Raw genomic sequence first — 17,524 nt, 5'->3', positions numbered from 1 at the left:
AAGAAACGCCGCTCAGCTCAACGTTTGATTTTAAGCTGAATGTATGAAATCACTGTTTTTTACTTGTAGGGCGAACCTGGCAAACCTGGGAACAGCGGTGAACGTGGACCTCCCGGACCTCAGGTGAACCATTTTAAACTGAAACAGCGTTAAAGTGTTTGATCCGTCATGTGAGAAGTGCAGAGACGCAGTGACTGCTGCCCGCAGCGCTCAAGCTTTTGCCCAGATGTGAGACGCTGCTGTGGCCTTAGGCCAGAGAAAGAAAGAAGAGATGTCTGAATACTTCCATTCACCTCATACCTCTCTCTCTCTCTCTCTCTCTAAACACAGGGAGCTCGTGGATTCCCAGGAACACCAGGTCTACCTGGAATCAAGGGACACAGAGTTAGTGCACTTTTTCATCATGTGCTCTTTTAGTGGTCAGTCTCTACAGGGTAAAAATAGGGCTTTTCACACTTGAAATAACTAGTTAACCCTGGATCATTCTAAACCCAGGTAAACTGAATCCTGGGCAATTCTGCTTCACATTTTAAATTGCTCATATTTCACAATTTATCCTGGGTATTCATAAGATGCCGTTTCACATTCTTAACCCTGGGTTAACATTCTTATTGTTTACGGTGTGTGTCAGCGTCATTGATTGGACGATTGAAGCATGCAACCTGTTTACATAAATGCTCTGTCATTGTGCATCCTCATTGTATTTTGACAATTGTACTATCAAGTTTATCTGGAATAGACTTTTCGAACTGTAAAGGTAAGAATGAAACAATTTCTTTTTCACTCCAGGTTTCACATTTTCTGCCACCATTTTGACTTTTTTCCTCTCAAAGGATGAAAAATACTGCTGTTTGTATACAACGCGTGGTTTTTCTGAGACTGTACAAATCATGGGAATAATATGGCTAAGCATGTAGCCATTATAAATCTGCTTCATTTTACACTGCACACACCTGATACTGCAATACAGGGTTAGCAGGGTTTCATAACCCCGGGTAAAACATGGTTAAAAGATGGTGCTAACAAAAGTCAAGCGTTCTTTTAACCCAGGGTTAAAAGCAGGGTTAATAACGACAATAATCCGGGTTAAAACATGGTGCTAACAAGAGTCAAGCTTTCTTTTAACCCAGGGTTAAAAGCGGGTTTTAGAACGACGATAATCCGGGTTAAAAAATGGTGCTAATAAGATGCAAGCGTTCTTTTAACCCAGAGTTAAAAGCGGGGTTTAGAACGACGATAATCCAGGTTAAAACATGGTGCTAACAAGAGTCAAGCGTTCTTTTAACCCAGGGTTAAAATTGGGGTTTAGAATGACGACAATCCATGTTAAAACATGGTGCTAACAAGAGTCAAGCTTTCTTTTAACCCAGGGTTAAAAGTGGGGTTTAGAACGATGATAATCTGGGTTAAAACATGGTGCTAACAAGAGTCAAGCGTTCTTTTAACCCAGGGTTAAAAGCGGGGGTTTAGAACGAGGATAATCCAGGTTAAAACATGGTGCTAACAAGAGTCAAGCGTTCTTTTAATCCAGGGTTAAAAGCGGGGTTTATAACGACGATAATCCAGGTTAAAACATGGTGCTAACAAGAGTCAAGCGTTCTTTTAACCCAGGGTTAAAAGTGGGGTTTATAACGAGGATAATCCGGGTTAAAACATGGTGCTAACAAGAGTCAAGCGTTCTTTTAATCCAGGGTTAAAAGCAGGGTTTATAACGACGATAATCCGGGTTAAAACATGGTGCTAACAAGAGTCGAGCTTTCTTTTAACCCAGGGTTAAAATTGGGGCTTAGAACGATGACAATCCAGGTTAAACATGGTGCTAACAAAAGTCAAGCGTTCTTTTAACCCAGGGTTAAAATTGGGGTTTAGAACGACGACAATCTGGGTTAAAACATGGTGCTAACAAGAGTCAAGCTTTCTTTTAACCCAGGGTTAAAAGTGGGGTTTAGAACGATGATAATCTGGGTTAAAACATGGTGCTAACAAGAGTCGAGCGTTCTTTTAACCCAGGGTTAAAAGCGGGGTTTAGAACGATGATAATCTGGGTTAAAACATGGTGCTAACAAGAGTCAAGCAATCTTTTTTTAACCCAGGGTTAAAAGTGGGGTTTAGAATGAGGATAATCCGGGTTAAAACATGGTGCTAACAAGAGTCAAGCTTTCTTTTAACCCAGAGTTAAAAGCGGGGTTTAGAACAATGATAATCTGGGTTAAAACATGGTGCTAACAAGAGTCGAGTGTTCTTTTAACCCAGGGTTAAAAGCGGGGTTTAGAATGATGATAATCTGGGTTAAAACATGGTGCTAACAAGAGTCAAGTGTTCTTTTAACCTAGGGTTAAAAGTGGGGTTTAGAACGACAATAATCCGGGTTAAAACATGGTTCTAACAAGAGTCAAGCATTCTTTTAACCCAGGGTTAAAAGCAGGGTTTAGAATGACTATATCCCGGGTTTAAAAGGATAGTTCACCCAGAAATGAAAATTCTGTCATCATTTACCCTCACCCTCATCACCCTCAAGTTGTTCCAAACCTGTATGCCTTTGTCTCCTTAAAACAAAATAATGATGACAAAATAAAATAAAAATAAATTGATTTCCCAGGAAAATGGATCAAATACATTAAGAATTAGCAAATATGACTAAAACGTCCAGGTGGAATCTATGTCAAAACAGCAATCAAGAAATTAACTGATGACTTTAACCCTCAGAAAAACACATGCATCATTGTCAATGTCAACAGTAAGAGTAAGCCAATTTAAGTGTAAAAAGTGCCCAATATATGTGATTGGAATAATAATCCGACAACAAAAAATTAACAACGACTAGAATGCGCTTACCTTTGTGTTTACTGTATATTTATACCACTTTGGCATAGCGATCACTTGAATATACAGCTACAAGTTATCACACTAAAAACCCGTCAGTCATGAATGATCACGTCTGCCTGCTGATTGCTGATTGGTTAAAAGTTTGTGCTCTTTGACGACGCCAATGCCAAAACAATGCCAAAAAAAACTCATACAGGTTTGGAACAACTTGAGGGTGAGTAAATGATGGCAGAATTTAAATTTTTTTAGGTGAACTATCCCTTTAAGCACAGTGTGAAAAGCCCTACTATTAATATTTTATATTACAATTTTCTGAAATATGTTTAAATATGCAAATTAGGCATTACCTAATTTCCAGAACACAATCTGACCGCTGGATAAAGCCAAGTTCAAAGCTCACCACCTTTAAAGATATGTATTGGAATTGAAATCTATAGACACAATTAGATAAAGTGTAATAAATGTGTATTTTGTATGTTTTTTTTACCACTGCACTGACTCTAAATTGACCAGTGCATGAAAAATCAATGGTTTTTCCATAATGCTGTGATAATGCATGACTTTAAAGTGTAAACAGTGTTGCTAAACGTGTTGATCTATGGTGTGTGTAGGGATATTCAGGTCTCGATGGTGCTAAAGGAGAGTCTGGAGCCGTTGGGGCAAAAGTATGATCTTCACAATTCACATTTCCACTATCACATGTGTGAGTATTTCAGTGTTTGACTCTCAGTATGACCCGTCTCTCTCTCTCTCTCTGTCTGTCTCTGTCAGGGCGAGAGCGGCTCTCCTGGAGAAAGCGGTGCTCCTGGACCGATGGTAGGTGTTTGCGCTCGGCTGTTCTCCTGCACAAATGAATTAAACTTGAATGAAGTTTCATTTCTAACAGATACACCTGCACCTAAGCCTGAGCAAAGATTCAAACAAACATCAGTACACACATAGGTCCAAAAGCATCTCAAACGCTCAGACGCCACTTAATAAACTGCCATGAGTTCAGAAGAAACACATTCGTCAGCATATATGAGACAACAAAGTGCATAAATATGGCATTATAAATATTGCAACCAAATTCCCAGATAGGAAAGAGCAAAGCACACACAAGATCTCTGAAGAACCGACACTACAAAAAATGACTTTATTACTTAGTATTTATGTCTTGTTTTCCAGTACAAATATTTAAACATTCATAAATCTAGATACATTTACTGAAGAAGCAAAATTACTGAAGATATTAAGGCTTGTTTACTGAAAAATTGATCAAAATGAAGTGCATTTAAGATTAAAACAAGAATAGATATCTGCCAGTGGGGTCAGAAAAATAATCGTTTTCCCTTTGAATTCAGTTTATTTTTCTGACCTCACTAGCAGATACTTGTTCAAATATTAAACATAAACTCACTTCATTTTGATCAGGAAAAAAGACTCGATATCTTGCGTCATTTGCTTCTCCAGTAAATGATATTTGTGCTGGAAAACAAGACAAAAACACTGAGCAAGAACATCATTTTTTGCAGTTTAGACACCATTGAGATTAATTGGCGGGCGAATGGAGACTTCCTCTGAAGTAACGTCAGATGTGTCTTCTCTAGAGTTTCCGATCACAATAGTGTCTCAAACTGTGCGCTCAATAATGTGCTTGGAAGTCTTCAAAAGTCAGAGATCTGAGTATAAACTCACACTGAACTGAGCAGCTCTCCACATTCAACTATTGACTCCTTTTTATTTTTCCAAAGGAATCTTTTGGGAAAACAGTTAATATTCACTTGATGAATGACTGCTGTGTGTGTGTGTGTGTGTTGTTCCTCAGGGTCCACGCGGTTTGCCTGGTGAAAGGGGGCGTCCGGGACCGTCTGGAGCTGCTGTAAGAATCACTCGCTTCTTCAAATATCTTCATTCTATAAGCCTTTCCTCTGTAGATTACTGTCAAATAATTTATGTTTTATAAATATAAAACAATATTTCCACCCAGCCCCCCTAAAATTTTGTGATTAACTCCGTAATATGTACACTAATTCATGATTGCCTCAGTCCTCTTTAAAACTCATATGACACCGCCGACAGGCTTTGGCTCATCCCCGTATTTTAGTCTGCATTATTCAGTTTTCTGTAGCATCAATGTGTGTTTATTGATAGATTGTTATAATATCTGCATCTGTGTAGTTCTTTGCGGGAGTAATTCAAGATGGTTTCCCATCCACTGTCAAATCTGGGCTTATTTATTTAATGAAATACCTTTCTGTAAATGACATGAGACTTTGTGACTTTTCCTACTCTTGCTTCATACTTCAGTGCAATAAAATTGCTAAAAATTTATAATAATAATTAGAGATGCACCGATATATCGGATAATAATAGATAGTTTAAAAACAGCTGATAGTCAGGGCCGATATATCTTGTCAATCAAAAGAGGGCAGGAAAATTCACTGCATTTGGGCTTTGTGTAAAGAAAATGCTAAGAAACTAGTTTGATGTTCAATATTAACTATTAATTATAACCTTAATCCATGTAGTTATATGAATTAATAACATTCAGAAAGTTAAGAAATATTAATTTAATCTTCAGAATTTAGTTAATGTGTGTTAATATTAATTTGAGTAATGTGTTTATAACTTATACCAATTAATCTGAAACAAGGTAAAGTTTTATTTATTTCTTTTAAAATATAATAATTAAAAATGTAATGATTAGTTATTAAGTATAATGAAATGATCATTAAATTAAAAAAAGGTATAAAAGGCAGAACCCCCAAACTATTGGTATCGTTATCGGGTATCGGTGGAGAAATTTAGTATTGTGCATCTCTAATAATAATCATTTAATAATAAATCCAAAAGCAAGACGCACGAAAAGAACGATAAAAATGGAGTGGAAATGGCAAATGAGCTAATGAGTGGTCCTCTGCAGCCATCTGCTGGTTATAGTGGTAATTTCATGTAATTTTCATGTTAAAAGTGTTTGTTTTCCACCGGGTGACAGAAATCCTCCACTAAAGCATGGCACATGTTATCTCCATGAATGAAAATGATAACTGTAGATCTTCTTTAAAGTTACAAATGTAGTTACATGTTACATGTGTTGAAAAAAAAGTATATTTTACCAACATTTTGCCAATCTAGACAATTACAGTAATATATAGTTTGTCTATATTCTTAATGAATATTAGCTGGTTATTTAAAATGATTAGAAATGAATTCAGTATTCAGGGATTGGCTTGATAAATAGTGTAGAAACTAGTGTATTGTTCATGCCTAGTATACAAACAATATATTCAATTAATTTTTGTTGTCCTCCATATGTGCAGTACCTCACTTTTACTGCGAAAAATGATTTTGTATTTTTGTCTTGTTTTCCAGTACAAATATCTACACATTCTTAAATCAAGAAACAAGAAAATGACATAATGCCCAGAATGTGTTTTTGGAAAGGAAAGTCTTGCTTTCTGAAAAGTTTATCAAATTAGAGTGAGTTAAGGCTTAAAACAAGAAAAATATCTTAAATATTTTTAACAAAATTATTTTTCTGACCCCACTGGCAGATAAAACTGCATTTTACAGTAAACAAGACTTAATATCTTATGCTATTTTGCTTCTCCAGTAAATGTATCTTTATTTAAAAATGTTTAGATATTTGTGCTGGAAAACAAGACAAAAATACTGAGTCAGAAAATATTTGCTGGTCTGCTGGTTCGCCATATCCATGTTATTTTCAGACATGGGAAGTAAGCAATATGACATACTTCCTTTGTTTGTGGGACATTTGAATTTGACTGTAGATGAATGACTAGAAGAAAAAAATAGAATTTCATAATAATAAACAACGGTACAGCAGCACGATATGTTAATATGAGTCAAAATATATAATGATCTTCGAAAGTCTACAGTTATAATAATAAAGTCATTTAAATAGATCCTTTTCTTGCTGTTCACATGGATGCATCATATGAGACGAGACTTCAGTGTCTTTCTCTCTCATTCATAGTGCAGTAAACTGTAAATCAATATGCTGTGTTTCTGATAATGATAATAATAATATGGTAATCAATATCACCTGCTTGCACAATAACAGCATAATGGAAACATTCCTATGTTCAGTTCACCAAGATGCTTGTGTATCCTGTGAGGATGTTGATTATTTGTCTGTTGTGTGTGTTTGATCAGGGTGCTCGTGGAAATGATGGTTTGCCCGGCTCTGCTGGTCCTCCTGTAGGTTTGAGGCTTCATCATCATCATCATCATCTGTTGTAGTAGCTCTAAATGAATGTTCATTTTATTCACCTCGTGCTGTTTTTGTTAACAGGGTCCAGTCGGTCCGTCTGGAGCTCCCGGTTTCCCAGGATCCCCCGGTTCGAAGGTGTGACAGTTCTCAATTCTTCCTTTCTCTTTTGCTAATCAGCCGTTTACTCTCCTTTATTATCAGCTCCTGTCACATGTGTCATTATTAATGATGCACTAGTTTTAAACACAGGTATTAACTTTGGTGTTTTTATGCATGACTTGTAACAGGCTAAAGATGCCAAAGATACTGTTTTTGTGCTCTACTAGAACAGGTTTTCCTGCTTGAATGTTGATTATTTTCCTCATATTCTCCATTGTTCAGCTCCTCTCTTCCCAGTCTGTCAGTAACGCTCTGTTTAGTTCCTGTCTCTATGAAGCCCCTCCTTCTGAAAAGCACAGTGTGCTCTGATTGGTCGGCTGGAGCAGTGTGTTGTGATTGGTGTTTGGGAAATGTCCCGCCCCTTACCATAACCGCCAGTTTCAACACACTACTAACTAACTCAACCAGGCCCCGCCCCTTTATTCTGCATATGAATTATTTAAATGAGGAATTTTGTGATGTAATTGTCACTTTCCTGCTATTAAGACTATTATCCACACAACAAATTTAGTAATAATCTGCAAGTTTATGAACACTTTTTAATGACCAGATTAATGTTCAACCCTGCCACTGAAAATGACCTGTTCTTGAGAAGAAATAGTTCATCATGTATCATGTTGTTTCTCGTCATTCATAGGGTGAAGCAGGACCTACCGGAGCCCGTGGACCCGAGGGAGCTCAAGGACCCCGTGGAGAGTCAGGCGTCCCTGGATCTCCAGGACCATCTGGAGTCTCTGTGAGTTAAAAAAAAAAGGACTATTATTATTATGATGGCCTTGAACGAGGCACTGAACCTCAGGTTACTCCAGAGGGCTTGAAATAAGTGTGCTGTAAAGAAACTATAACATCCTGCTGTTAACATTGCTGGGCATTGAAATGAATCTGTGCCATGTAGAAGCAGTACGACTCTGAATTTATGACTCTGATGAGACCTAAAACATGACTGAAACACATTCCAGCTAACAAAAATGTGTTCTGAGAACGTTTTTCTAAAGTTCCCATAAAGTTATGAAAATGCTTTTCTGAACAATGAAAACATTGTTTTTAAATATTTTAAAAACTTTTATTCTTGGTTAGGCAAATGATAAGGCAACATTCCGTTTGTGAAACATTAAGGGAAAGTTACTTTTGAATGTTCTCTGACACAAATAGTAACATTTAAAAATGTTAGATGAACGTCCAAATAAAATGTTTTAGACAACAGTAAATGAATGATGAATAGATAGTGTGCTGACATTTTGAGAACATTATTAAAGACCAGATAACTCTATTAATGTTACTGGAGAAAGAGCATGTTGGGTGGACAACTTTTTGTAGCGTTTTTGACATTCAGTACTGTGCAAAAGTCTTAGGCCACCACCAGCTTTGTTGTTTTAGCAGTGTTTTAATGACCATCCATATTTATTTTTCAGTCTCTTTATTAATGAAAATAACAGAAAATACAGGAAATATGTACACAAAATGTAAAAACAATTCTGAACAAAATGGCTTCTTTAAGCAAAAATCAGTAGTTAGTGTGACCTCCTGGACTTCTTCCAGTTTCTCAAAAATGAAACTTTGAGAAACCTCTCATCAGATTTTGAAAGTTTTCTTGGCCTTCCAGTAATTTTCCGTTCCATTTAAGATAGCCGGTTCCTGCTGTTGCTCAAGTGTAAGGGGAGATCACTAAATACTTGCCACTTTAGCCTATAAAAGCTGTTTTTTTCCTGTTTTTTAACACTGCATACAAATGTACTGTATTTTCTGGTTATTCTAATAAAGAGACTGAGAAATAATTATATATTATCATTATATCATTGCTAAAACATCATCTAATCGTGGCCTAAGTCTTTTGTACAGTACTGTAAATGGAAGATTTGAAGTGGCAAGATTCGGTTTTCTTGCAAAAGCTGGTTTTAGGTGGTCTCACAGCTCACATGACCCCAAAACCTCCCTAAACCAGACCAACTTAAGCAGCGAACAGGGAACATTCTCAGAACTTTCTGGCAAGATTCTCTTAAAGCTATGAACAAAAGTTCTTCCAGTAAGGCTAATAGAACGTTCATTCAAAGTCAAATGGTCTTTAAGTTCTCAAAACATCAGCACAAAACTCCATAAAACAGTTTTAAAAGTTGTGAGTTGTGAACTGTATGTTTTTATACAGTGGATGCCATTGTAAAGGCTAAGTCACAAGTTCACAATTCTCTATTTCAATTTTGATACCACAGCTAAAACTACTAGCTTAACTAATAGAAATTTAAAACATCATTAAAGACAAGTAAACAGTGAGTAATAAACTAAGAACAAATAATCAATCATTGCAAGCAAAAGCACAAATAAATACAGTACAACAAAGATACAAATGAAATAAACAGTGCTCTTCATGTTTGTCATGTAGGTCTCACAGTAGTTTTCAGGTTCCTTATTAATTAATCCTTATTAAAGTTACTAAAGTTTTTCAGTTCAAGAGCAGTGAGTGATTTTTTTCTTTGCCCTTTATTAGACTATTAGGCTGCTGTCACTTTAAGAGCGAAAGTACAGATCCAATATACTGATACTGTACACATTCCGTTTACCTTCTCAAACTGTTTACATCCACTTAAGACATAATTGACTATGTTTACTAGGATACTCGCTATGTTTTGACATAATTTTGTGTGAATTTGTCCACTCAAGTGCAAGAAGATGTGAAAGAGAGCTCAGTTTAGTATTTGTGTGCTGTCTGAGACGTGGACTTTCTGGGTAATGAGTTCATGAAATGAGCTCCCTTTCGCACCTTCTTGCACTTGAATATTTAAATTGTCTTTTGTGACAACCAACTGGAAAGGACACTGACATTTCTACTCACATTTGGCACTTGGCGAGGTGTTAATTTTAGGCCCGGTAACTGAAATAATTTATGCAGCAGATTAGAATAAACTGCATTAAAAATGATTATATGTTGCTGGATGCCTAGGATTCCTCAATTTTTGTCAGGATTATTTTTTCTATTTTTTTGCTTTCAAGTGGAATGTACAGACCAAACGGCGACTGATGCGAGTAAACTGGGCATTAGATGGTAACTCTCTGACTGTGTGATCTCGCTCAATCTGCAGGGTAACCCTGGTACTGATGGCATCCCCGGAGCTAAAGGATCAGTGGTATGTACATGTATATATAAATATCCATGAGACTTTGTTATTTGTGATTCCACTGTGAATGAGCTGTTTTTTTCTGTAGTCCATCTGAGCATCATTCCTATTTTGACATGATTCAGCGATCACTTCTGATCATTTGAATGACCCAAAGCAACACAATAGATCATGTGAGGAAGCTCTTTTCTTCCCGCAGGGTGCTCCTGGTATTTCTGGCTCTCCTGGTTTTCCAGGCCCTCGCGGCCCTCCTGGACCTCAGGGAGCGACGGGTCCTCTGGGGCCCAAGGGACAGTCTGTGAGTTTCAGTCTTCATTTCAAATTGACCTTCCTCCACTGAGTAAGGGGTAATCTTCAGTAAACCATTCACCACAGACAGGGCAATCACGACCCAGACATGTGGTTTATTTAGCAGTAATGACCAGCTGATTCTACGTTATACTGCTTTAACTAACTGTGTCCAGTAGAGCTGCATGATAAACTGATAAACTGAGAATCACAATTTTTTTGTTTAAAATAGAGATCACGATTCTCCCATGATGCTGAATGAATCTCGAACAAGCCTAATGACTTCACTTTTTACATTACTGAATGTATCAGAGCTTTTGAATGAATCTTTTGAATGAATGATTCAGTCACTCACTCATAAAGACTTCACTTGTTTCATTACTGGATGAATCAGCGCTTTTGAACGAATCTTTTGAATGAATGATTCAATGACTCACTCATAAAGACTTCACTTGCTTCATTAATCGATGAATCAGCGTTTTTGAATGAATCTTTTGAATGAATGATTCAATGACTAACTCATAAATACTGCACTTGCTTCATTAATAGATGAATCAGAGTTTTTGAATGAATCTCTTGAATGAATGATTCAATGACTCACTCATAAAGACTTCATTTGTTTCATTACTGGATGAATCAGCATTTTTGAACAAATCTTTTGAATTAATGATTCAATGACAAATACATTCTCTTGTTGCCACCTACTGGTGTAAAGATGTAATTGATACAATCTTTATTTGAAGCTTCAAGTTACTTTTTAAAAGGTGATTTACTCTATTTTGATCGCTACCTGTAGACATCAGTGTTTATATCTGAACTATAAACCATTATCCCAGTACTTCTGTGATAATCTTAATTATTATAAGACAGAAATAATGATAATGTGTGTTTGAAAAGACTGTTTGTGAAGCTGAATAACTGCTTAAAGTTATTGACAGGCTAGCGGTATAAAGAGTGGGACATGTTTGACAATGAAGTGTTATTAAAAGCACAAGGAGTCATTTTTTTTTCTTGAATAATACAGTTAGGCAACTCTTGTCGCGAAATAAGATTTTACTCACATCACCCACTCATAGACCCTTCAGTTCCACCAGTGATTATCATTCAGAATATATTTTGGCCTCTTTCTGATAATGCTGACAGCAGATCAGATCACGAGCTTCATGATTTGCAGTAATAGTCTGGCTCTGATGTGTGTTTGTCTGTAGGGTGATCCGGGTCTCGCAGGGTTCAAGGGTGAAGCTGGTCCTAAAGGAGAAATTGTAAGTCCTCACATTCACTTTGGGAGTCATTCATAGCCTTCAAAATCATAATAATTTCAATATCTGCAACACTGTATTTCACTACAAACAAAGCTGATTGCACGGACTGTAAACATTATTATAACTGTGGTTACAGTTATTCATGAGATCATAAAATGCATTACAATGTGCATTACAAAGTCATAATTAATGCATTACGATACTTTTATAATGCATTTAAGTAGTGTTACCATAATGTCTTCTAACGTAAAACAATGTCACATTAAAATAATGTTTCAGTTTACATTTTTAAAAATGTTTTTAAATAATAATTTAAATATTGATTTTACAGCTGCTGTTTATAGATGCAAGCAAAAACTTCAGTTTTTAGTATTTAAACCTTCTGTCAGTGTGTTTATGTGCTGTCTGTCAGAGGATGCAATGTGTGTATGAGTGTTAAATGTGTCATAGTTAAATGAAAATGAATGTTTTAATGTTTAGGGTAGCGCTGGTCTTCAAGGTGCCCCTGGTCCTGCCGGAGAGGAAGGTAAGCGAGGACCCAGAGGAGAGCCTGGTGCTGCTGGACCCGTCGGGCCGCCTGGAGAGAGAGTGAGACACTGTCGCCTCATATCTGATCTTTAGCAATACTGAAGAACTTCATCTGCTTCTCTTGAGTCTTGTGTAACATTTTACACATGACCCATGCATGCAACTATATTCTCTCAAACACATTGGTTAGAGAGGGCTGTTGTGTTTCTAGTTCTATCAGATGAAGTGTTGTACTGCATTCTGTTATTAATAAGCTTTAACAATGTGTTTTCTGCAGGGAGCTCCTGGTAATCGAGGTTTTCCTGGACAAGATGGTCTGGCTGGTCCAAAGGTGAGACTCCATGCTCAAAATGCAAAAGTCCCTTTTACACACAGTTTTTTAGGGCCCAAGCTCTTTCCCAAGGTCCTATTGTTTTACTTAGGTACCTTTTTTTTTTTTTTCTTTTTCTTTTTTTTGACCTTTCGGGCACTTTTGGAAGTCAGCTATATAGGATTGTTTGAAAAACACATGCTCTGGAATTTGATATACTCCTCCTAAGGAATTCATCCTTAGTCGGCATGAAGTCAAGACATTGAGGGTGCTAAATTGTGAGCGGATTTTTGATATCTCAAACGGTTTGGCCATGGCGTTGAAACAAATTTATGGCGAGAAAAGGGAAACAAGAAGTGTGTTATAACTTCTGCATACATAAACTGATTTTGATGAAACTTCAGCTGTGTGTTCGTTGTAGGAGGCCAATCACATGAATGTGACTATTGTGAGTCAAAGTCATAGCGCCACCAACTGGCAGCAGGAAGTCTGTCACTTTCAAAATGCTTTGAAATCACCTTATTTGTGAAAGGATTCTTGATATCTTGAATACTGTTGTCATGGCAACGCATTAAACTTTAATATTCCTTATGGGGGTTTCCGAATCACTTAACATGCTTCAAATTGACACACACAATCAGAGTTGCCAGTCAGTAGACATGGGCAAAGCCATATAAATGGTTGGGGAAGAGGGGCTCTATAGTGACAACTTTTGATAAAAGTTGGGGTTAGTCTTACCTACAGTCACCAAACTCGGTATATATATTGTTCTCATCAAGCCGGACAACTTTCTTATTTACAGTCATTAGCTCCGACCAACAGAAAGTCAGCTATTTTGGTTTGAATGTGGATTTTTTGAATAATCAGGCTCTGAGTTTTTAAGTAGTTCTCGTAAGAGATTCATGCAATCGCCACCAAACTCAGTCAACGTGAAACAACGTGCCTCATGTCCTGTAAAATCATTGTTTGATTTAAATTAAGTTAAGTTAACTAAAGTTAAATTAAGATTGTATTGTATGTTGCCCGCCATGCACAAGTTTCCCCAAGCCACCGGGGTGGCGGTGGCGCCGGGGCTTGGGACCATCATCGCTGCTTGCAGCTATATTTTTTGTTTGTTTTACTGGAAAATTACCAGAATTTAATGCTGGATATAATGTAACATTACTGGTAAATTACCGCTATGATGTTTGTGTGAACAAAGCTATAAATTACCAGAATTTCTGTGTTCTGCAGAACACAAAAGAGGATATTTTGGAGAATATAGGTAACCAAACAGTTGCTGGTCCCCATTGATTACCATAGTATGGAAAAAAAATGTTCTTCAATTTCCTGTTGTGTTGCAGGGCGCTCCGGGTGAGCGTGGAGCTGCGGGCGTATCGGGGCCTAAGGGAGCCAGCGGAGATCCAGGACGGCCTGGAGAGCCGGGTCTGCCTGGTGCAAGGGTAAATCAGTCCATCTGTCTGCAGAGCCAATTCAAACAGATTTGATTCTTATCATACATGTTTGTCATAATCATGGGCATTCTCGTTACGCAGGGGCTGACGGGACGTCCCGGTGATGCCGGTCCACAGGGCAAAGTCGGTCCATCTGTGAGTAAACGTGGTTTTATTAGCCAATATTTTGACTATATTAGGGATGATTATTTTGATGATTAATCAAGTTATCTGATATTTTTTGCGGTAATAAAAATAGACCTAAGCAAATAATAGCCTTTAAAATACATATCTAATAACAATGAGGCAGTAATATTTGGTAATTTCTTGAACAAGAATATGTGGACATCAAAACAATACAAACTCAGATCGAGGGTTTAAACTTTTATTTTGAAATCACGATGAACTCTAGTAATATGTTTGGATCTTGAATAACGGTCATGTTCTGTCGAGATGTAGGGCGCTGCTGGTGAAGACGGCCGTCCAGGACCCCCGGGACCTCAGGGTGTTCGCGGTCAGCCAGGAGTGATGGGATTCCCTGGACCCAAGGGTGGCAATGTAAACATGAAATCTCTTGTCAATACATGTCTGTTTGTTTTGTGTGTATTACGGCAACTTGACCGTGTTCATTCCTGGTCTTATTTTGTTATTAATTATTATGCTAAACACTATTTATAATTGAAAACAAGTATTATTGCTCTGCATCTTAATGACTTAAATGCTGGCAGTTTACATCAGGCGTCTTCCTCTTCGCTGCAGGGTGAGGCTGGGAAGGCTGGAGAGAAGGGACTCGCTGGAGCTCCGGGTTTGCGTGTAAGTTTTGCTTTCTAAAGTCCTCAACACATCTACACTGCAAAACAGAGTGGAAACAGAGCAGCTTGACTAATCTTCAATGCGACTGAGCGTTGGTCCTTCTCATTAGCGGCGCTGAGCTCTCTTGGCAGTGTTTCTTGGCAGTTTCTGTCTCCCAGAGCTAAAACTGTGATGTGTTTTAAGGAAAACTGGACATTTGGATTCATGTCGGTGGCACTCATATATATATTTCAGTCAACATTACTAAACTTAGATTTGGGTAAATGGTAATTTACAAAGTGAAAAATAGCATGTGTGACATTATAAAGAAAACATGCATAACTAGTGATTGGCTTTTATTTCAAATCAAGTCAAAGCTTTATGGTCAAGTGCACATGGTGGAGCATGCAGAGTGAAATTCTTGGAAGTGTAAGAAGATTTTTCAAAAGACTAGGACGACATTTGTACAGTTGCAACATAGAATTATTTTCTTCCTTTGTATTTCTGTCTTGTTTTCCAGCACAAATATCTAAACATTCTTAAATCAAGATACATTTACTGGAGAAGCAACATTTTCTAACTTACTTAAAATATTAAGTTTTGTTTACTTCAAAATTATCACAGTTAAGTGAGTTAAAGCTTAAAACAAGAACAAATATCTGCTAGTGGGGTCTGGTAAATAAACAACTCAAAGGGAAAACAAGATTATTTGGTGATTTTTGTTCTTATTTTAAGCTAAAACTCACTTAATTGTGATAATTTTTAAGTAAACAAGGCTAAATATTTTAAGTAATTTTTCTTCACAAGTACACATATCTTGATTTTCATCTTTTATCTCTTCACACAGTTTCACAGCTTCACTGTGGATAATTTATAGTGGCACAACACACAGTGAATCTTTTCATATCATAGATTTTTCACTTTTTAAAACTGTTAAATGAAAATGAACAAGATAGAAATTTGCTATATTGCATACATACAGAATATACTGAAATATTTTCTGAATCTAAAAAATAATATCACAATAATCAGATGTAGCTGAACACACACACGTGTTACAGTTTTTTACAATCACTAAGACACATTTCTCAATACTTGATCACTTTTTCCAAACTCTTCACACAGTTTCAGCTTCACAGCAGTTAATTTTACATTCAAAATGCACTAAAACTACCAAATCACTTCATTCACATCTCAAATCAACCCATTCTTCCAGAACACTAGCAAAGCTTTTACCCAACAAAAACAGTTAAAAAAACTAACAACAGGAGCATTATACAATGTTTTCTTTTGTAAAATTTCTTTACAAAACAAGAATGACGCTCTCTACTATTTATAGTTCACTATTATTATTCCATAGTTTCCTAATCTTTTGTATAGATAGTAATGAAATTGAAAGACTAACACTTGTGTGTGTTCAGCTACATCTAATTGCATTGATAGTATTTCATTTTTAGATTCAGAATATACAGTATTTCAGTATGGTATTACTGTAGAAATGTAATCCTAGCGATTGTAAAAAACTGTAATACCAGGTGTGAACACGTATTACAGAAACTAGAGGAGCTTGTCAGCAACATACAACACACTCTTTCACACCTCAGCCTTACTTCACATCACACAACAGTGTAGTGACGGATGTGTTGTCCTCTGCAGGGTCTGCCTGGTAAAGATGGTGAGACGGGTGCTGCTGGACCCCCCGGACCTGCTGTGAGTGTGTCTCTGTGTGTGTCACATGCTTATGTAAGGTTATGAAGGAATGAGCACTGAGATGATGTGATGTTCACAGGGTCCCGCAGGAGAGAGAGGAGAGCAGGGTCAGCCCGGACCATCGGGCTTCCAGGTGAGTGTGTGAATGCTGCAGATCACTGAACAACTGACAGCTGTTGTCATGGTTTATATTAGAGCTGCACGGTTCTGGATAAATGAGAATCATGATTTTTTTTGTTTAAAATAGTGATCACGACTCTCTTCTTTAAAAAAAAAAAATGGTTTGAATGAATGATTCAATGACTCATTCACTTGTTTTATTACTGGATGAATCAGCGCTTTTGAACAAATCTCTTGAATGAATGATTCAATAACAAATAAATATTTTAACAGTCACTTGTGGCCACCTACTGGTGTAACGATGTAATTGATACAATCTTTATTTGAAGCATCAAGTTACTTTTTAAAAGGTGATTTTCTCTATTTTTGATCGCTACCATAGACATCAGTGTTTATATCTGAACTATAAACTTTTATCCCAGTACCCATTACTATTATCTTAATTATTGTAAGACAGAAATAATGATACTGTGTGGTTAAGAGGACTGTTTGTGAAGCTGTTTCATATCTATACATGACAACGGCTCTCTCTGGATCAGAATGCAGATCTGAATGTTCGCTGTGGTGTAACAACGATTATATGACATAATGAACGTACTAAAAGTGATCGGGCAGACCCCACAAGTCATAGAGACTTGAAACTTTGAGGGCTGGTACTACTCAAACCGTTTACAACGTCACCAAGGCTCATTCCAATCAGCCTGACAGGGGCGCTACAGCGGTGAAAAGTAGGAAATCGCTCATAACTCCTCAACCGTTAGGCGTAGGGT

At 37.1% G+C, this 17,524-nt stretch overlaps 1 protein-coding gene across 2 annotated transcripts in view; it reads left to right on the top strand.

Moving 5' to 3' along the window:
- Positions 1 to 17,524, top strand: part of col2a1b (collagen, type II, alpha 1b) — a 58,076-nt gene that overhangs the window by 23,472 nt on the left and 17,080 nt on the right. For both annotated transcript variants that reach the window (XM_048172169.1, XM_048172168.1), the window contains 19 exons: positions 70 to 123; positions 331 to 384; positions 3,438 to 3,491; positions 3,598 to 3,642; positions 4,634 to 4,687; positions 6,985 to 7,029; positions 7,124 to 7,177; positions 7,839 to 7,937; positions 10,276 to 10,320; positions 10,511 to 10,609; positions 11,808 to 11,861; positions 12,342 to 12,449; positions 12,667 to 12,720; positions 14,043 to 14,141; positions 14,235 to 14,288; positions 14,592 to 14,690; positions 14,892 to 14,945; positions 16,581 to 16,634; positions 16,714 to 16,767. In XM_048172169.1, the coding sequence (XP_048028126.1) occupies positions 70 to 123; positions 331 to 384; positions 3,438 to 3,491; positions 3,598 to 3,642; positions 4,634 to 4,687; positions 6,985 to 7,029; positions 7,124 to 7,177; positions 7,839 to 7,937; positions 10,276 to 10,320; positions 10,511 to 10,609; positions 11,808 to 11,861; positions 12,342 to 12,449; positions 12,667 to 12,720; positions 14,043 to 14,141; positions 14,235 to 14,288; positions 14,592 to 14,690; positions 14,892 to 14,945; positions 16,581 to 16,634; positions 16,714 to 16,767 (1,233 nt within the window). The remainder of the gene's footprint in view (positions 1 to 69; positions 124 to 330; positions 385 to 3,437; positions 3,492 to 3,597; positions 3,643 to 4,633; positions 4,688 to 6,984; positions 7,030 to 7,123; positions 7,178 to 7,838; positions 7,938 to 10,275; positions 10,321 to 10,510; positions 10,610 to 11,807; positions 11,862 to 12,341; positions 12,450 to 12,666; positions 12,721 to 14,042; positions 14,142 to 14,234; positions 14,289 to 14,591; positions 14,691 to 14,891; positions 14,946 to 16,580; positions 16,635 to 16,713; positions 16,768 to 17,524) is intronic.

Source organism: Megalobrama amblycephala, linkage group LG21 (assembly GCF_018812025.1).
Source record: "Megalobrama amblycephala isolate DHTTF-2021 linkage group LG21, ASM1881202v1, whole genome shotgun sequence".
NCBI classification, from domain to species: domain Eukaryota; kingdom Metazoa; phylum Chordata; class Actinopteri; order Cypriniformes; family Xenocyprididae; genus Megalobrama; species Megalobrama amblycephala.
Note: the sequence above shows the minus strand (reverse complement) of the source record. Positions and strands in the feature narration are given on the sequence as shown.